Below are 21,830 nucleotides of genomic sequence, written 5' to 3' on the forward strand. Positions count from 1 at the left end.
GCTTTCAAGTATTCCTATTTTTCCTAGTGTTTTTACCTTGCCCCTACTTTCCTACTTCTTGTTTCTACTTTTTGTTGTCCCACATCCGGTAAATGAAATCGTGTTGAATATTTTTCATAATGGTGTTACACACTGTCGTATGTAATTCACACAATGAAGGGCTTGGGCGCAGGAGTACTGCAACTGTACTTCCAAGAGCTTAGTTGAGGATGGAGCACAAGTGTTGCGAGTACAGAACATGCCAAATGAAGATTATGATGCTGTGGACATGAGTTAGTATAAGCGAAACTACTCCTGAAAGCCCACAAAAGTCCTACTTTTAACCTGATTTTGTCCTCCAAAGTCCTAATTTTGTCCTGTTTGTTTTAAAAATCTGCTTCCTACTGTTCATGTTCTCCTACTTTTTCACCTGGGTCTGCTTGAAAGCCTGCCTAAAATAAATATTTATTTCCCATGTCGGAGTTGGGTTTTAAATACGGTGTTTTTGTTACACCTCTGCAGTGCTTAAGCCAGGAGGCTGCCCGGTTATCGAAGATGACAGAGTAGGAATTTGTGTGGATAACTGCACCACAGACGCTGACTGTGTCAAAGATCTCAAATGCTGCTCCAATGGGTGCGGCCACTCCTGCTTGGAACCTAAAAAAGGTACGTAGTTTTCTCCAAAGTGAATACATTTTCTGGGGTTGCAGAGGTAAAATTGTTGATCACCCTTTTCTTGACTAAGCGATTTTTCATTGAACACGATCTGTACTGAGTCCCTTGTTGAGGCTTTCACATTAGTTGACACCTTCTTGTGATGTCACACTATTGTTATCTCTCATTATTTTGCACGAATGGAGCCCGGTGTGCCATTCGGTATCCTACAAATGGCGTGCTGCGCGCATATTTTTTTTTTTTCCAGTAGGTGGGTGAAGCTGCTTATGAATAATTCAGTAATTTCATAGGATCACCTTAAGACACTTATGTTTTGTTCTCCTTTTTCCTCCTTCAATAAAAACTATTGATGAAGTTGGAGCAGAAAAATTGTCATTGGAAAAACGGGCATTGCAGGATTCGAACCAGCGACTTTTTAATCCATAGCTCATCTCATTAAATACTAGGCTACTGTGTCAGCTGGACGACTGCTGTTCTTAAAATGTAACTAATTGATTAAATAATAACAATGATAACAATCGTTGTTCTTTTCTGATGAACAAACATAATTTTCCATTTTAACAAATTCCAAAATGAAGATGTACAGAGGCCTTCATTCAAGCAATAATGGAGAATTTTTGGAGGGTATTAAGTATAGTTTATACACTCGCTAGCGGGCCGTTCATAAGTAATAAATGGCCCTCATTCTCACCCATGAACGGGGACTCCTCGTGTATTGTCCTTAACGTCACGTTTAGCCCATACTCTACCGCACTGCTCAGGTGTGCATTGGGGTACTAGGACAAATGACTATTGCCCCACCTGGGCAAGTTACTGTAGACCTTGATCATGCTGCCACCATTTCAGTCATGTTTCCAGTATCCATTAATAGTACTGAATGATACTTTTTGTGTGCAAAAAAGAACCAGACTATTTTGCCTTCCAACCTCGCTTTGGTCATGTTGATTTGAATGGGAAAAACTCAAGATGGCCGCAACATGATAATGGTCTTTTGTGCCCATCTCTGTTCCTTATGCTAGTAGCCGTTTGTTATCCAAGAAGCTTTAACCCTTGTTATGACTGACTTCCATTAAAAAAGGACTAAAAATTAAACAAGGTCGCGTAGAGGGCAGCAGTCATCGTGAGCACTGAAGGCGTGACTTTTTCGAGGGCAAACTATCAGGAACACAGGAAGGTCAAATTAGAACATGGAATTTTGAGCCAAAGCCGAAATTCATGACAATGCCGTGGTTTGAAAAACATCTTTACACTTGTATTGTTTTTGTCATTGGGATAGATACGAAACCAGGGATGTGCCCAATAGTGACTGGGGATTCTCATGATGATTCCAGCTGTCTTGATGAATGCAAATATGACACAGACTGTGAGAATGTCTTGAAATGCTGTCACAGGAGCTGTGGACACGTCTGCATTGAACCACGACAAGGTAAGACATCATTTCAGCTTTCGTAGGTAATACGTCGTAGAAGTGTGACGTCACACTGGGTCGTCTCCAATAGTGATCGGTGTAAACATTGGGTCGTATGTATAAATACTAGTAAATGCTAGAAAGTTTAAGCAAAAAGTAAAAGCATTTACTTTGGAGTACAAGCATTAAGGAAAAGCAAATGCTTGATTTCGTATGAATACAAGTTTTCCTTTACTGTTCAGCATTTCCTAGACAACAGGTAGCAAATGCTTCTTACTGTTGGATTGTTTTCATGGATGAATGATTGCCAACAATAGGGTCTCTTTTGTGTGTACGAACTGCCACACACACACGGAGGGTTTACATGTGGTGTAATAGTCAAAATCAAGGTGATGCATACAGTACATGTAGTAGTACATACATTTTGATCCTCAAATCCAGCAAAAATCATGACACTTTTCGGCAGTTGCAGAATACAGAAAGCATACTTTCATCATTCATGAAAATTGTTAAGGTGCATAGTGTCCTGTAGACGTCACAATTGCATAAAAATCACAGACGTGTTAAAGCGGGTAAAATCATACCAACATTCAATACACAAAGAGTTTTGTTTATTGAAATATTAAAAAAATAATAGTTTGCAAAGATTGGTGACCTAATAAACTAAACAAATTAATTCATTTTGTTCAGTCCCCAGGGTGCCGTTGGATAAAATTTATCCTTAATTATTCTGTGCTGCACTGAATTTTACGCTAACACTTCTCATATCGTGAACAAAATGCGAAATTATTGTTTCTAATTCTAGTAATAAAATACATAATAAAAAAGTATTTAAATTGCGCATAAATGTTAGTCAAAATACAGTGTATGGTATTATATGTAGTTTATTAACATTTTGTGTCAATTTCGGGGCGATTTATATTAATAAATGCAGCAGTTTTTGCGCAGAAGTATTTGCTTTATTTTTTCAAGGTTGCCCCAACCCAGCCTTGAAAAATGACCAGTAAATGCTTGAAATCTGAAGCATTTACTCCTTTTTATTCATACGAAATGAAGTAAACACTTCTAGTCTAGCGAAAGCTAGCAAGTAAAAAGTAAATGCTTTTAGCTTTCAGCAAATGCTTTCCAGTAAAAGCATTTGCTTCATTTTTATTCATACAAATGCAAGTAAATGCTTAAAAATGGGTAGTAAAAGCAAATGCTGTTTTTATACATACGACCCAATGTCTCTTTTTGCCATTGAATTGTATTGGTAATTTAAATAAACAGTTTCTGCTTGAAATTTCTCAAACATTAAGAATAGATAAGACTGGAAAATGGGACGGAGCTTCGTATATTAAACTGACCTTATAGTCATCAATCAGAACGTGAAGTGCCGTTATTGTTTTTTCAACGCACCAAAAACTGTCGAAAAAGTGGGCACCGCACCGTGCCTATTGCTATGTTAGGGATATGTGTGTTTGAACATCACCTCGGGAAATGCGTGACCTAGTTGGTGTATGACGTAACCACTTTTACGGCCTATATAATGCTGGGGAAGAATTGAATAAAATAGATTCGAAACTCAATAAATTGGAATCATCTACCATACTCTTCAAGGAATCAATACTCCATAGTATGTAATTCTAGTTACCCAAGCATTAAATCCAGTATACATGTAGGTTCTAAAGATCAGGCAATTCTGGCTAGAAATGGATTCTAGGAACTCCATTCATAATTCTCAACGATTACTAAGAGAGAGTTGGGGGCGACAACGTTGAGGGACTAGCACTGATACACAACTTGCAAACCCTGTTTTGTTACGACCAACTGTAGTCTAGGCCTGCAAATCATATGAAAACTAAAACATACCTTTGTAGAAATCAACAAGAACAACCTCCTTGTCATAAGACCACACTGTTCTACCTACAACTGTCATTTCGTGATGAGGACAACTTTAGTGGCGACGAAAAAATGGCTACCGCTAAAATACTTTTCGGCAGTGTGAAACATGACGTCATCCGGTCTGTGCAATCTGATTGGTAGTTGCCTCCGAAAGTTGCCTCAAAGTAGAAACCCATTCTACTTGAAATTTACCTGCCTCCGAGTTGCCAGCGTATTGCTTTCGGATCGCATGACATGACACACAAGGCCATCTGTGAGCAACCAGATTGCCAGCAACTTTTATTGCTTCAAAATTGCCCAAAAAATTGCCCCGTGTGACATCGGTTTAAGAGTGTTCTCGACTTTAAATAAAGTAACAGCTTTTGGATTTCACCATATGCTGTGGTCACTGCAGCCAAAAAAATGACATAGTGCTCATATAGGGTTCGTGACTCATGATCTGAGAGTCAGGGGTTCGAATCCAGCTGCTAGCCATATGCTGTGTCCTTGGGCAAGCCACTTCACCCCAATTTACCTGCCTCTGTCTGCCAAGAGTAAAGGTGTGCCAGTTTTAGCTTGGGATTCAACATTGTACATATATGCTAGATCTAGACTAGCCTCCCATCCAGGTGGAAGAGAAATATTTTCAGTGGTCGAATGCCAGAGAAACAGAAGACAAACACCGGCCTGATGGGTCATGTTTGCGTGTGAGATTGATTTAAGTTCAAAGCAGTCAGTTCATTATAGTGGCAGTTTAGTCATTACCACTTTTTGGTATCTTTCTGGCCAACAGTTGAGGACCTGTTTGGCGACCCTGGAGCGGGGCAGACAGCGTTGATGTCATCCGTGATTGCAATCTGCACTGCAGTCTTTGTAACCATGACGCTGATGTAATTCAGTGATCGCAACAGTGATGTGCTCAGACTCGTTTTGCCGTCCATCACTATACGATTTTGTATTATACTTGAGAGAAATACACCATTCGTATTGTCATCCAGCTAACATTTTTCACAAAAGTCTTCATAAAATTTCAGTCTTTTCCCATTCTCTAACATTTCTTGTCCAAGGTGCAGTGCCATACCTTTGTCACTTCCAACATGTTATAACCTCTGTCTTCACTTGCTTTCTGTCGGTCATTTTACTTCATTGACCTTTCATTTTCTTGTTAGACAAAGTTGTTTTCATCCTTGTCCACTTGTGTTTACGCTATCTCCTCCTATTTGGCTTCTTCATGGTAACTCTTCTATCATTTACACATCTCATTCCCTTATACCAAACAGGGTGTGTCAGACAGAGCCCACCTCATGCAGCTCTTTAGCAGTAACCTTTCTCATCATCTTGTTTTGCTCATGCTTCACTCCAAAACATTCCCTGCCGCATTTGTTTGTTTGTGGTCGTCTTCCAAGCAGTAAACCAGTGGTCAGGACTGCTTTTTCTTATAGTTGACACAGTTCTGGTTAGACAAGCCCTGCATACATTTCCACTCTGTTCTAGTACTATACTACGTGTTTCCCTTAGTCTGTGCTCAAATTCTTTGTAAGGCTAAACAAACTAAAATGGTGTGTTTACGGTAACCCGACCGACCTGGAATTTTTGTCGGCCAAATTGCCGACCTCAAACTTTTTATTGCCATTTTGAAGGTTGATATTGATCATTTTTAAATGAACACATTTCAAAAATGTCAAGTACTTTTAATAATTTGCCACGAACATAGACCATTTTCCGCACTTGAAACTGACCATGATTTGACACAAACATACCTGTGTTAAACGTGCGAAAATCGCGACGATCTCAAAACTTGAATTCTCAAACTACATGAAGTACGATTATTTTTGCACAAACGCACCGGGGTGAACTGGTGCGCCTGGCCGACGGACGGCAGGGTTCTCCCCACGTACAAAGTGCGTACTGCGAATCGGCCCGACAAAAATGCCGATCACATTTTTCAGCCCCCGATACGCACAATATAATTATTATTCACGCCATTAAAATGCACAATATAATCGTTACATACGCCATTATTTCATCTTGACATGCAAAATCTTGACAAAGATGATGCATGTGTGATAAAAATGCACACAATGACGGGTTCTGTCGACCGCCAACTGACAGGCATGCAGCATGGTCACTGGTTCCCTTCGCGTGCTAACGGAATCCATACTTTAATGAAGGACCGGAACCAGTGACTACTGCCTATACAAACGCCGTACCACGATGATGTTGTGCCGTCGGCCGAAGTTGGATCGTAAAAATACCAAACAAACATCGATGGAGAAAGAGAATTTCTGCGAATTAATTCACTGAACGTGATCTTTATTTTCTGTGTATGTGTTTTCCATTAAAATGACGAGATTGCAAAGCTCGAACTTGTGGCGTAACATCGTAGCGTGTTTCTGCAGTAGTGCAAGATTTTCGGCCACGTGGGATGGGCCGTACACAGTGCAGTAATGCACACTGATACTGGGCCGTGAGCACGGCGCGATGTTCGGCCAGCCAGGCGGAATGTCGGCGGTGCCAGCGGCCGTGATGTATGTTAAGCATATAGTGGCATCACCCACCTCAAAATATTTTTTATTAGGTGAGGCAAGTTTTAATCACTTTTGATGGCCAGTCTTGATAGTTTTCTTGGCGCAAATGAAAATAATCCAGGCACAAAATAAACATGATTCCTTGCTCTATGATGCTCCATTAATCAGCACCCCATAAAAAGTGGCGAAATAATTTTTCCGACCTATTGACGCTATTTTGAAAGGCATGTAATCGGAAGCAAAAGGATTTTTTTCTTCACTTTAATTTCTTAATTTGAAATTTATTTGCAAATGTAATTTTGATTTTTTTTCTTTAATTACAAAAATAGGGGCCTAGAAGATCTTCTCTCAAAAATTTTCGGGGCCCTTAAAAAGCGGGCTCCGAACCCCACGCCATGGCTTCGCAGGTTGTTGAATCACAGCAAAACTTCCCTCACAGGTTTGAAAAAATCCCGGGGAGAACCCTGGGACGGCACGATTTAATTTGGAATGAAATGTATCTATTGAGTATCTTGAATGCTTGAATAATGTTTTTATACAAATCTTTTGCGAAAGAACACGCATGAGCCTGCAGAACTGAAATTAAAAAAAAATTCAAAATAAAATTATTTCCCTACCTACCTACCTGGATTTCTTCAGACCGTTACCGTAAACACACCATTGTTTTTGTTTGGCCTAACCCCAAAGTCCTCTGCATAAATGTATGTTCCTTGTTGTCTCTCTTTCAGACAGATTGTTCATTTATCACACTAGACTCTGGACATTCAGTCTCTGAAGTCTTTCTTGTCCATAACTTTCTGCCTATACTCTTGTCAACCAAAGCATTGTTCTCTTATTAATATAGTCCTGTCCATTGGCTTTCTAATGGGTTGTTTATGAGGCTAATGGTTACCTAGCTGGCTACTACATCTTCATGTTACGCAAAGTCCATGAAATCTTTTCATCCACTTCTAGTCTCGAAGCTTATTACCATAGGGCTGTGCCCATCCAGTAACTCCTAAGTTTACTTTCCTGTGCTGATATGCATGTTACGATACAATGTATTTACCTCATTATGTTGCATTTTTATAATTGGCTATAAAACCCGTTTTCAATCTGGCGTTGCATAGTTGCATCGAACCAAAAAGCAAAGGAAGAGGCTCTATCGAGTATCAATCCAACAAAATTAGCTGGCCTAAAGTTTCGGTCTTCAAGCTACAGTTCATCATTTGCAGCCATCCAAAAAGTAACTGACGTAATTATTGTTTGAAAAACGTACTTGGCTGAAACATATAAGGGGGCTAAACTCCCTGTGAAATTGTTCTTTCTGACATGCTGTCATTTTGAAGAAATCAACGAAATTAGGCCTTTCCAACGATGCATCTCAAGACGCATCGTTTGAAATTTTCGTTGGCGAAGTGCGTTGACACGACGCACACGCGCGGCCGGTTGCTATAATTTGTCAGATCAGTGCGCGACATCGCGTAGGTAGGTGCAACCGGCTCAGCGAGAACTTGTCTCGGACGCTGAATTTAGGCCCAATTCAAAACATTTGCAACTTTTGATTTGAAATCGAGATCCTAGAATGTTGTTTTTCTCAGAATACACAGCTGAAGCTGAGCTGAAACTTCATCAGGTTAGTTGTTCAGCACCCTTCTTAAGATTTTGAGCACGTTTGTTGCTTCAAATGAACAAAAATGCACAAATTACAAATGATTGACTGTAAAGGCAAGACCTTTCTCAAAGGGTTTGAGAAAGAAATCAGACAAATGGACTTTATGTATTAATTTTTCATTTACTCGACTGTGGAGTCATTCCGAAATACTACAGTAGTCGATCTTCCAAAGCATGTGCCTGTACATGTATGTAGTTGCTCTAAACTGTTTTTAAACATCACTTACAATCGAATTTTAGGAATAATTTTGGTTCGAGTCGACTCTTGATCTCTAGTCTTCAATGCACTTAAAGTTTCATATGTTAATTTTAGTCAAAGCTACGCCTTTTATGCAATATCTGCTTTGTATACCACTTTTTGTGCATATATAGAACAGAGCAGTATTTTTTTAAGGAGGCTTATCGTAATTAAATTAGCAAGTTAGGAGCTTCGTATCTTTCCATCATGTCATAAAGTAGAAATAAAATGCAAAATGGTTATTACTGATATATCTGGTTTATATGAACGCAAGTTCGAATTTATTCCGTTGCTGTGAACAAACTGCTGTGGAATGGTGCGTGTGAACTAACTACATTTGTCTCACTGACTCGTTAAAATACATTCGACGTGATTGTACCAAACTAGAATCAAGATCGCAAACAGAACAAGACTTAATTGCGTAAACGTAAGCAATATAGCGTTACAAATGAGTAAACTAGTATGGTATAATTCTATATTCTTTTCTTTAACATGAAAATGTATACATCCTTTTCAAGTTCTCTATTTATCCGTTGAAAAACAAACGATTTTTGTTTTAATATGCATCATATTTTGTTTCTACATCTGTGTAAATACGTCAAAGCAAAACAAACACAACATCATGATTGTCATTCGCCATTAAACTTATAGATGTCAGATAATCACTCGTGCCGAACAGAATGGATATAATATCCTAGTTATTCAGTTTGAAAAACACCTTTGAAAAGGCTGCTTTTGCTGTATCTTTTGGCTTGCTTTTTAACAGCAGCATCGCGTTTTACTTTCATGAATGCGTTCACTGCATTTGTCTGCGCCCGCAGCGTGGCAATGCGCATGGTCGTAGTTCGCTTGAAACGCTCGGAGAGCGGCTTGTCATTATTGGACAGAATCTGCTCGGTCGACAGTTTCGGGTCAATCCGAGTCTCGCTCTCATGCTTGGCCCTTTCCAGGAGCTTGTTCCGCCGGCGCAGTTTCCGCTGCGCGATTTCCTCCTCCTCTCTCTGCATGGCCGTCCCCATTTTCGAATGGTACGCTCCTTGGTATCTCCCGAAGGGCTTCATCTCGGCAGTGGGCGGGACCTGATTATTCTCGCGCGGGGGTGGCGCGTTTCTCAAAAGCGCCCTCTTGTACAAGTCATGGTCTTTCAGCGTCTCCTTCAGTCGCTGGTTGACGTTGTCATAGTGATTCTCCCGAAGCTGGATTTTGAAGTCGATTTGTTTGGTGGCTCGTTCAAGGCGGAGTTTCTCCATAGCGTTCAGTGTGCTGGCTCGCCGTACAATTTTATCGCTGACGCTTTGCAAAGCCAACCAGCGGTCGAAACCGCTAGGGAAGTCACTGGTAGAACCCTTCTTCAGTTTCTCTGATATCGCCATACCGGTCTCGTATCACACGGAACCTGCAAACAAAATCAACAACAAACAAAAACAGTCTTTATGTATTAACTCATTCATTCACGTTCAAATAAACCTTTCTGGTATTCACATTGCCTCGTAAGTTCGTGTATAATTATAATTGCCCGAGTTGTGATCCATACCAAAAATGCTGCGAACGTCAAAATGGGTATTATCAGTTTAAGAGCTAATCCAAACGAAGGCGCCGCCTCTTCAAACAATTACATGTATAGTGGTTTATTCACACATGCGATTTCACGACTCGAGTGTTTGATTAACAGCGTGCCCAAATTTGCACCGACGGATCAGTTTAAAGGGAAAATACAACATTTGCAAACATCAAAAAATAAAACTACCAAATCATTTTGAAATACCTTGCTGGACTGTTAGTGAATGACAGTGTAAAGCATCCTGTAAAATCATGGCACCTGGTATACTGTCATTTTCAAGAAAAGTGCTATTTTTGTTAAAAAAAACTGGTTTTTTTTTCAAATACTGGCCCCAATTGACCATCACACTTATTTGCAATCGATTACACACCTATGAACGGGTACAAGCCAGCTAGACTGGTTCCCTGACCTTACAATTCCCCAATGTATGTAAACTGCTCTGTTTCTTCTTATATTGAGTCAGGGAACCAGACTACAGGAAAATGATTGTTTTTCTTGGTTTTTATAGCATTTTCGAACCCAAAACCTCAAAAAAAGTCAGTGTAACTATATTTGCTATATATTTCCAACCCCCCAATGCCATCCATTTCTGAAAATTACAGCAAAAGCAAATGATGTAACAAACATCGATCGATGAGAAGCGTAGCGTGTGTTTTCGGTCGGTTCAGCACTTCAGCTGTTTGGAGAAACAATAATGATGGAAATGTCGTATGTATTTGCTCCGGAATTGGATGAATAAAACACAAGTTGCAAAAGGGGATATCTTACGCATGAATGAAACTTTAATTAGGCTTGGGATGTGTATCCAATTTATTGAAATTGATGGTTAAACAGCATCTATTTTATGGCGAAGACGGCTGGCACATTTTGATGCTACCGTAATCCTAGACGTCGTTATAACGTGGTGTAATTACATCCCTGCGTAACAGTAGTTTTTATCAATGGTATTCGTGGCGTTTTAGGCAAATGTTGGTTTTGAGTGAAAGTAAAAGCCCCAAACAAAGTTGGCGCCAAACTATTTGGTCTGAGAGGGAGGCAAACCAGAGCTGGCTACCAAACCCAATTGTCAATGTCTTGCTAGAAGTGTCTTTTTAATTAGCAATGCTGCAAACAACGGAAATGCAAACTGGATGTAGTATCCAGACGCCACTTCAGCGGTTGTGTTAAAAGTCTATGGAGATTTAAGAATATTTTCAAAGTACCTGTATTTTCTAACAAAATCAATGTTTCTCGGTCCCAGATTCATGTCTTTTCACCATTTTCGCAATGACTGACCTTCACTGAGATGATATATGATGAAAAAAAAAATTGCGTCAGGATACAGCATTCTTTCCGGATGTAGATTTGTAACGTTGTGTGAATTCTAGAAATGTCTTGAAAATCATAATATGTTATTAGAAGCTGAACACCAAGTAACTTACCAAAAACTATAGTTCGTGTCCAGACTTTATCCGAAAATCCATCCCAGTGCTCCGGTCGCACTGTGCAGTTTTGGCAAAACCACGAAGTTATCAAGGACGTAAAAGCATCGAATATAATCCCATATCTATCGCGAAAAAAATCAGCTACATTGTTTTCTTTTTTTTCTGCATGTCGTTTAACACGCTTGCCTATTTTAGGAACGTAGGCAAGGTGTGGTAGTGTTCCTGTGTGGTGAAGAACGATGTATAGTAACAAGAAGGTATCAAACCGTTAACAGTTACATGTACTGGTATTGTCCTACACGACACTTAGATATTGACCGTGCCTATAGCAGTTGCTATGGTGTGATTAAGCCCATACCTATAGGGTTATTGCTGCGACATGGATGTATTGACGGGTATCGATCGACGGTTCGGTATATTGACGGGGATTATTGAATGGGGTACAGAAGTACATGTAGACTCGCTCAAGTCGCTTCACCTCTGTACGATTGGGTTCGGGCGGGATGCAATCGCGCATAGTCAGGAATGAACTTTTTCCCCTGGTTTCTTTGTTGTTGTTTTTTTAGTTCTTATGCTGAATAGAACAGTGATAGATAGGGAAGGTATTCACAAACGACGTCGTGTCAGTGTTTTGGGAACCGCATAGGCCTACTCACAAATACATGCGTGCAAATTAGCAGATGAACATTTCACAAATTATGCCCGTGTGAAGCAATTATTAAGATGTTTATCTCAACTTGAAGGTACAGCATGCTAGCTCTGCGTTATAATATACCTCGTACACAACTGACGACTGGGATTTGATGTATCATTGTCACGTTAGGTTTACAATTTCCTTAAAACAAATTGATAAAACAAAATTGATAAGAAACATTAAAATAAAAAAATTACACGGAAAGTTCATTTCAGCTGCTGTCGTAGTTTCTCTTGTATTTTGCACTGAGTCACACACTCAATGCATTTATCGACAACTTCTTATAATGTGATTTATTGAGGTACTGATATGCCAATGAACATTAAAAGTGTGAAATACACTAATACTGTACAAAAAAATATAAAAAAGTTGTACACGCATGGGTCTAGTATACCCAATCTATAGGTAAAGCATGATACATCAGGCAATCAGTTCAGACCCCGTGTTACAACCGATAATGTAGTAACCAACTGATAACATATCACCAACCGATGTCACACAAATTGACCAATACTGTATCACCAACCGATTATGTCACACAAATTGACCGATATTGTGTCACTAACCGATAATGTAACAAAAAATGACGGCTACTGTCGTAAATGTTACCATACCATCAGTCAATTGCTGTTACGTTATCAGTTAGGACCGATAATGCAACAACAATTGACTGATAGTGTAGTACATTTTACTACGCTATCGGTCAATTTTGTGTTACATTATCGATTGGTGATACAGTATTGGTCAAGTTATGTGACATTATCGGTTGGTGATACATTATCCGTTGATTACTACATTATCAGTTGTAACACCCCGCATGATTAAACTTGTGACAAACTTCAAGCACTGCCGCTGGAACAAACTTTTGCCAGGGGGTGCTGGAATATAGGATGGACAAAGCATGGAGGTAGATGGACAAAGTTAATGCGAAAGCGGAGCGCAAAGCCCTTACGTCGTGGCTTAATTTGGAATATAGATACAATACAATACAATACAAGCACTGCCGCTGGAACAAACTTTTGCCAGGGGGTGCTGGAATATAGGATGGACAAAGCATGGAGGTAGATGGACAAAGTTAATGCGAAAGCGGAGCGCAAAGCCCTTACGTCGTGGCTTAATTTGGAATATAGATACAATACAATACAATACAATATTTTATTTCATCACAATTAAAAGACTTTAAAAGTGAAATGCTTCTTCCCAATGTGCACATAAAAACAATATACATATATTTAGACACTTAAAAATTTACATAAGTCGAAAACTTCAGTTTATGAAAAGTTAATAAGTATAAAACCACCAGCAAAAATCCCTACTTTAAAAAAAGAGAAGCTTGAAAACAAAAAGCTATATTGTTATAAAAAGTATTCAAAGCTGCATGCTGACATGCTAGGTTATTTATTTAAAAAGGTCTAATCTGAATTGTAAAAACATTGCAAACAGACAGTATTTATCTGATAAAATTAGAATTATAGAGGTGAATGGCACTAGGTAAAAAAGAAAATCTGAACCGGTTTGTGTGTGGGGAGCGCCCGTAATCTTCCTGATGGGAGTGACTGTATAGATGAATGCAGAGGATGAGTTGGGTTCTGAGTTCTAGTCTGCAGTTTCGTGAGATAATTTGTTTCAACAATTTCGTTCACATGTTTCACTTCCAGACCAATTTTTTTTCTTGCAGTTTTTGTGATCCGCTCAATTTTTCCCGGTTATTTACAGTTAAGTTATTGTACCATACAATGCAACTGAAAGAAATGATTGACTGGACAACACTCTGGTAAAATAAATGCAAAATCGAATCACGAACATTAAAAGAACTTAACTTCCTGAGAAAATAAAGCCTCTGGTTTGCCTTAGTATACATTCTCTGAGTGTTTTTGTTCCAGTTTAACCCGTTATCAATGACTGTTCCAAGATACTTGTACTCAGTGACATTTTCCACTTGTTCATTTCTAATGCTAACTTGACCGGCATTATGTTGTTTTTTACGACAGTCAAAAATAACTTCTTTTGTTTTGTATTTTTATAGTTGCTCTGTGGTGCAATCTGGGGGCGATTCCTGGCCACTTTCATTTGGCTTTTTTAGCAAAAGTTTTTTGAGATTAAAAAGACAATTTATTTCGTTATTTTGTTTAGAATATACTGTTGCTCTTAAAAAGTTTAACTGTAGTGGAGAACCCTGTATTTTTATCTCCATTTTTGGTTCCATTTCATTCTGGAAAAGAATTGTATCATTATGCATGACATCGCATGTAAATATTATTGTTGCAAGGCTGCTTTCTTACATTTAGTAAATTCCTTCGTGTATGTTTTGTTTTCTTTACGGCGTGGGGCCACAGGGCCAGGGGCCGCTTTAGTTCTATCTCACCAAACGATGTAGCTCTCGATATATTTGCAGTGTTATTTGTTTGTTACAGGGAATGGCAAATATAAAATATTGCAGAGCGGGTAAAAAATAAATATAGCTTTATTATTAAAACGAAACTACACTGGAATTGGCGCAAAGCATGGCTGGTTTCAATAAATGCCCGTCCCAATCCTATTATGTTGGAAGTGTGTCACGGTGAACCTTGCTATTTAATCTTGAGTACAGAATGCTAGCAACGTCAATGCAACTTTTTAATGTAAAGAAAAACCTTTAGGGGAAAGGTATGAACTTTTGCCCCTATTGAAAGATCGAATGAAAAAAATCCTGGCAAGCATAAACAACTTTGCCACCATTGTCATGGCTGAGGTTATTGCATTCGGGTCAAAGCTTCCATCATGGCAGAAATTTAGACATGTCATGATTTTGGATACCTTGAGAGAAATATCGATTCTGCACTGCCTGAAGATTTAGAAAATACCTCCTCTTGATATTTTACAGTGTTTGTGCTAGACTTTCGAAGCGCCGCGCTTAGCCGTGGCAAAACTAGAAACGAACAAAATGAAGGAGATATTTGTAGAGCAAGCATAATGTATAGCGTAGCGGCGCAATTTCATCGTCGTAGAACACTGCTGGCTGGAACACATTTTTTCCCGGGAGTAGGGGGTGCTGACGCATATTCCAGCACCCCAATCCAAAAGTTGGGGGTGCTGCAGTATCCACAGCACCCCCGTTCCCAGGCGCTTGAAACTTGATTGTTATTATTCAGAAATTAGTCCATGCTTCGAGAAGAAGCATTAGGCTATGCCCATACGGGTGATTATGGAAAACAACATGGTCAGTAAAAACCGATTGGGCAGAGTTTTTTTATGGAAGTCGGCCTAGTGGCACAAGTGCCATTTTGTTACATATTTTCAGAAGCATGTCAAAGTAACAGAAAATAAGTGGGAGAAAAACACCTTCCTTCATATTATTAACTGTTCCACAAAATTGACCTTAAATACATAAACTATTTGTTATTCAAAAACAGTTTCATCGTGTGGTAACTATTGACGTTCTAAAAAATTAGAGCACTCTTTGGTTCACCCTCTCAATAAGGTGCGGATTTCTGTGGACAACGTAGAGGTAAATTCACCGTCCCAGTTAAGGTGGCGGATATCTGATGACAATTTAACTTAGGAGTATACTTTGATTCGCCTTCCAAAAATTGGGGCGGATTTGTAAAGTTAGGGGGCCTATATTGATTTGCCCTCCCAATAAGAATGCAAATTTCTGTTGACAATATAAAGCTCATTCTGACTCCCCCCCCCCCCCCCCCCCAATTTAAAGGTTAAACAAATTCCGAAACAAAGTCCTTTAAAGGCCCGTCTTAAAAACAAGAAAAAAAGATTTTATGAATCGTATTGTTTGCCTAACCAGGGTTGTAAATAAAGACATTGTATACTACAGTTGTTGGAACAAGTATTCTGAGTCAATTTCTTTGTTGTTCCAAACAGTCAGAATACACAATAAATTGTCTTTTTGTGTGTGTGACGAAATAGGTTTGAGGGCCATTGCGTTAAAATGTTGATATTCTCTGAACGGACTGAGCAATTTCAGTATTTTTTCATCTAACAATAGCTTATGAAATTGGCTTTCCAGTCATTATTATTTTGGTACTACATATTGTTTTAAATATGAAATTTAATTTTTGGGGTTTGCGCCTCCGCTTTTTTTTAATCGCCCATTAATAGCATTCGGTTGGCCAGTTAAAGTGCTCAGACAAGCACGCGAAAAATAATCCCAAAGTTCATATAATTTCACGTCAAAGTCGTCTCGATTTTGATTATATTTTCCTTACCAATGCTAACCATGATCGCTATCCTTGCTCGAAGCATCCAAGAATGCATTGTACATACACAATGTACATGCTATCCTTCATTTAGTGCAAAGTGATTTCATAATAGCATCATAATTATGGATGGTCACACAATGGCATCCGGTAACACCTATACTGACCACGACCTGCAAGTCACTGCTCTCAGCTAGTAGATCAGTTACAGCTGACCACAAGTAGGCTCTCATCAGTGTAAACATGCTAAATTTGTCTTAATTTCGCCCGCCACCGATTTCCAGCTGTAGGTTTGTAGTGCGTGTCGTCTGTTGGTCTTGCTGATCTGCTGCCGTAGATCCTCATTGCCTGCCAGTTTCACGAATGCTGCCAGGATTGCGGCTGAGTTTCCCGGAGGTACCTTCAAGCCGTTGACCCCGTCTTGAACGTTCTCATCCAGACCTCCCACCGCCGAGACGATGAGACAGCATCCCGCCGCCATGGCCTCGATGGCGACCAGCCCGAACGGCTCGTACAAGCTGGGCATGATCAGGATATCCGAGGCTGCCATCAGCAATGCCACCTGCCTGGGTTCCTTGGGTCCCAGAAACTGAGCGGAGGGATACCTGCCAATACTAGACGAGACGCCTTGACAATTGCCGACCAAACGGAAGATGTGGGGCGTCGTGGCATCGGCCATGGCTTCCAGAGCGTAGCTGTATCCTTTCTGTTGGGCAAAGCGACCAACGTACAGAACATTCAGGCGATTGCAGTCAAAGCCCAGCTGCTTCTGTGCCTCGGCTTTGTCAAGTCCATGGAAGTTCTCCTCGTTGATGCCGCAAGGGATGTACACCGGATGACGGGGCGACATCAGGTCGATCTCCCCGCGAGTCTGGCTGACGTAGATATCGGCTAGCTCGCTGACGAGCTTCTCGACCCTGAGACGCGTGGGACCGATGGGTGCCATGATCTCCTGCTTGTACTTCATGCAGCCTAGGGACATTGAGGAATGGATGTGGGGCAGGCCCAGTGCCATCCCGACGTAGGCGCTCAGCCAGTAGCAGGTGAAGACCAGGTCAAAAGCGGCGGGGTTAATCTGCGTGATGAACTCACCCAGGTATGGGTACAGCTGGTCGCGGTGAATATGCTTCTGTGGCCCAGCTACGACGAAGCGGCATCGCAACTTGTCGGATAGAACCACCACTCCGGTCTCGGTCTTGGATTCACTCCGTGTAAGCCAGGTCACATCACAGTTCAGGGCGCTCAGCTTCTTGCCCACTTCCCGGACGTAGATGTTCTGCCCGCCCTTCCCATCAGAACCCAATTCATGATCGGGAACAATGGGATTCCCATGGACCGAAATCATGACCACTTTCAGTGTACCATTGCTTGTACGTTGGTCCATCCCAATTGACATCATCGCCAGCAGTGTGTGGGCCGTTATTTAATGCAAGCAAGATATTTTGTCTTTTGTATCTCAGACAACACTGCCAGAAAGTTGGATGCTTTTGCCCTAAAGTGTCAAAAAACAAGTTGCACTCCTTCGCTCGATCGCCCAAGCCGATCCTCTACCTTGAGTATCCCGCATTCCCCCGTATCCCCCATATCCAGCATTCACCCGATCAATTCGAGCGATTCACAATGTAGTGCGCCACCAAGACTTTGCCACGGAGAGTTCGTTTTTCAAGGTCACGGTCGACAAAACATGGCCCATTTGAACGAGTGTCAGTAGAAAACCTGAGCTAATTTGTTAAAGATTGGGACAAAGCGCTCTGCCGTCTTACAAAAAACCCTCCATAATGATAAAAGGAAAAGAAAAGGGCAAACAGATACTTGAATCATACGCTTACGAACTTTCTGGCCGGAAAAATAACAATTTCAAATGTCCCGCGCTGCGAATTTGTCGACCATCTCCAACAATGCACTGGGAAAAATGAACTCTCCGAGTCAATTTCTTTGTTGTTCCAAACAGTCAGAATACACAACAAATTGTCTTTTTGTGTGTGTGACGAAACAGGTTTGAGGGCCATTGCGTTAAAATGTTGATATTCTCTGAACAGATTGAGCAACTTCAGTATTTTTTCATCTAACAATAGCTTATGAAATTGGCTTTCCAGTCATTATTATTTTGGTACTACATATTGTTTTAAATATGAAATTTAATTTTGGGGTTTGCCTCCGCTTTTTTTTACTCGCCCATTAATAGCATTCGGTTGGCCAGTTAAAGTGTTCAGACAAGCACGCGAAAAATAATCCCAAACTAAGAAGTTCATGTAATTTCACGTCAAAGTCGTCTCGATCTTGATTATATTTTCCTAACCAATGCTAACCATGATCGCTATCCTTGCTCCAAGAATCCAAGAATGCATTGTACATACACAATGTACATGCTATCCTTCATGTAGTGCAGAAGTGATTACATAATATAAGATTTGAGGCTTTGCATGGTGGGGTATCGGTATCGTTTCGGTTTGCGGTAACACCATGTGGTGTTAGACCAAAGACAAGTTCGTTTAGAACTTACAGCAGGACTGTTCTTAACAGAACAAAAAACTACTTAGCCAAGTTGATAACAAGCAGGACAAGTTCTTTTCAGAACTAATATCTTCTAAGCAGTAGTTATTACCACATGGTGTTACCGCAAACCGAAACGATTACATAATAGCATCATAATTATGGATGGTCACACACTGGCATCCGGTAAACCTATACTGACCACGACCTGCAAGTCACTGCTCTCAGCTAGTAGATCAGTTACAGCTGACCACAAGTAGGCTCTTATCAGTCTAAACATGCTCAAACATCAGGTAATCCGCTGCAGGCACTACATGCTTCGTTAGGCTTGAACCTCAGAAACTGAGGTTCGAGAAAATGCATTAGATTGGGCTCAGTTCTGTCATGTCAGGGACCCCTGGTGTTGTTTAAAAAAAAAATTGTTTTACTAAATGATCATTTTGCTTTCCTCATTATTATATATTTTTTTTAGTGGGGGTATGGGGAGGGGGAACAGGGCTTTACCTGGGGGAGGGGCGTCATACGGCCTTAGTCGGTAGGGGATGTCTCCCTTTAGGTTTCGCCTCTTCAACGGTTCACGGCAAACTTGACTGAAAAACATGTGACACAAGGTCGCGCTCTTCAAGGCTCGGTTTTTAGACCCAAAAGTAATTACACGCACACCTAAATTATTAAAGTACGCTTGCACTTTTTTTAATCTATATTATAACCTTGAAAAGAGAAGACACGTATGCCACTGCAATACGATTGCGACTGCGCTCCGTCTGCGAAGTATTAAACCACTCACCCGATTAATATCATCAATAGTGAAAGAATAATATCGAATACAGCTGGTTTAATTTGCACTGTGTCCTGTCTTTTCCAAAGAGCATGCACTGTGCAACACAGTATTTTGTCCCATTTCGCCAAAGAGTATAATACACTAATAATAATAAAAATAATAATAATACTGGAATCTTATGTAGCGCACGTATGTACCAACAATTAGGTACTCAAGGCGCTGGTAATTATGTCTATTTTTAAAGACAGATAAATGAAGTCTTCACCGGAATATCCTTCTATTTGTGTTTATTTCTTCCGAGCGACAGTTGAATAGGTACAACAAATCTGATTCTGTCAAAACAAGTGTACCTATTTAAATTTTGAAGTACGTTTTGACAACTTGGTTCCTGAAGCTGAATAAATGTTAAAGAAAACTATATTGTACATTGGATTAAACGGTTTTCTTCCGTTGAATATACCTGTATTTTAAGATGCACATAAAATAATGACGTATTGAAACTAACTAAAGAATAAAAATGGGATGTTAATTATATTAGTTCTGATAAACAATAGAAATGCGTTATGTTCTTAATCGTCACCCAATCACCTTTAAAACGATATATTCCACTCCCTTCACCACATGAGTATTATTTCGATTGAGAAATGCATCTTTCAAATGCAAGACCGAGATCGTTCACTTAGAGGCAAACAATAATAACTCACATATATTTGGATCTTTTATCAATGGTGGCCGATGGTAGTATGCTATTCTGCCACCGTACGTGTTTTTCCACGATCTTGTCCAACTTTGTCTTAATTTCGCCCGCCACCGATTTCCAGCTGTAGGTTTGTAGTGCGTGTCGTCTGTTGGTCTTGCTGATCTGCTGCCGTAGATCCTCATTGCCTGCCAGTTTCTCGAATGCTACCAGGATTGCGGCTGAGTTTCCCGGAGGTACCTTCAAGCCGTTGACCCCGTCCTGAACGTTCTCATCCAGACCTCCCACCGCCGAGACGATGAGACAGCATCCCGCCGCCATGGCCTCGATGGCGACCAGCCCGAACGGCTCGTACAAGCTGGGCATGATCAGGATATCCGAGGCTGCCATCAGCAATGCCACCTGCCTGGGTTCCTTGGGTCCCAGAAACTGAGCGGAGGAATACCTGCCAATACTAGACGAGACGCCTTGACAATTGCCGACCAAACGGAAGGTGTGGGGCGTCGTGGCATCGGCCATGGCTTCCAGAGCGTAGCTGTATCCTTTCTGTTGGGCAAAGCGACCAACGTACAGAACATTCAGGCGATTGCAGTCAAAGCCCAGCTGCTTCTGTGCCTCGGCTTTGTCAAGTCCATGGAAGTTCTCCTCGTTGATGCCGCAAGGGATGTACACCGGATGACGGGGCTGCATCAGGTCGATCTCCCCGCGAGTCTGACAGACGTAGATATCGGCTAGCTCGCTGACGAGCTTCTCGACCCTGAGACGCGTGGGACCGATGGGTGCCATGATCTCCTGCTTGTACTTCATGCAGCCTAGGGACATTGAGGAATGGATGTGGGGCAGGCCCAGTGCCATCCCGACGTAGGCGCTCAGCCAGTAGCAGGTGAAGACCAGGTCAAAAGCGGCGGGGTTAATCTGCGAGATGAACTCACCCAGGTGTGGGTACAGCTGGTCGCGGTGAATATGCTTCTGTGGCCCGGCTACGATGAAGCGGCATCGCAACTTGTCAGATAGAACCACCACTCCGGTCTCGGTCTTGGATTCACTCCGTGTCAGCCAGGTCACATCACAGTTCAGGGCGCTCAGCTTCTTGCCCACTTCCCGGACGTAGATGTTCTGGCCGCCCTTCCCATCAGAACCCAATTCATGATCGGGAACAATGGGATTCCCATGGACCGAAATCATGACCACTTTCAGGGTACCATTGCTTGTACGTTGGTCCATCCCAATTGACATCATCGCCAGCAGTGTGTGGGCCGCTATTTAATGCAAGCAAGATATTTTGTCTTTCGTATCTCAGATAACACTGCCAGAAAGTTGGATGCTTTTGCCCTTAAGTGTAAAACACAAGTTGCACTCCTTCGCCCAAGCCGATCGTCTAGCCGAGTGAAACCATATCCAGCAGTCACCCGATCAATTACACAGCAACTTTAGGTAAAGTTATTCAAAAGTTCGTAAATATGAATTCGCAGTTATTTCGCCTTTTTATTAATTGCCCTGAAAGTGAAACAATATATTGTTGCTCAACTTGAATAACTAGTTCGGTTGGTTTGCAATATAATACAGTTACTACAGTATCAAATACCGCTCGTTGCTCGGATGGTTTACCGGGGGGGGGCTTATAGAAGTTACCTCCAAAATAA

The 21,830-nt window shown here is 41.0% G+C and overlaps 2 protein-coding genes across 5 annotated transcripts in view; one reads left to right on the plus strand and one right to left on the minus strand.

Moving 5' to 3' along the window:
- The window catches only part of LOC119731684 (balbiani ring protein 3-like), a 65,124-nt gene that overhangs the window by 39,717 nt on the left and 3,577 nt on the right, over positions 1-21,830 (plus strand). For 3 of the 4 annotated variants that reach the window (XM_038204891.1, XM_038204894.1, XM_038204892.1), the window contains 3 exons: positions 502-645; positions 1,931-2,080; positions 4,719-6,230. In XM_038204891.1, coding sequence (XP_038060819.1) covers positions 502-645; positions 1,931-2,080; positions 4,719-4,819 — 395 coding nt within the window. In that variant the 3' untranslated portion in view covers positions 4,820-6,230. Of the gene's footprint in view, positions 1-501; positions 646-1,930; positions 2,081-4,718; positions 6,231-21,830 lie in introns of those variants that run through there. The other variant, XM_038204893.1, reaches the window with a different exon arrangement.
- Positions 8,598-11,653, minus strand: LOC119731686. The gene is made up of 2 exons (XM_038204895.1): positions 11,327-11,653; positions 8,598-9,740 (listed from the first exon to the last, which is right to left on the minus strand). The coding sequence occupies exon 2, from the start codon at positions 9,715-9,717 to the stop codon at positions 9,043-9,045; it is 675 nt and encodes a 224-aa protein (XP_038060823.1). The 5' UTR covers positions 9,718-9,740; positions 11,327-11,653; the 3' UTR covers positions 8,598-9,042.

The sequence above is a fragment of the Patiria miniata genome, unplaced genomic scaffold (genome assembly GCF_015706575.1).
Source record: "Patiria miniata isolate m_02_andy unplaced genomic scaffold, ASM1570657v1 HiC_scaffold_24, whole genome shotgun sequence".
NCBI classification, from domain to species: domain Eukaryota; kingdom Metazoa; phylum Echinodermata; class Asteroidea; order Valvatida; family Asterinidae; genus Patiria; species Patiria miniata.

Excerpts from the sequence above, each read along its gene's own strand:
- LOC119731686 (XM_038204895.1), bottom strand. The coding sequence starts at position 9,717 with ATGGCGATATCAGAGAAACTGAAGAAGGGTTCTACCAGTGACTTCCCT.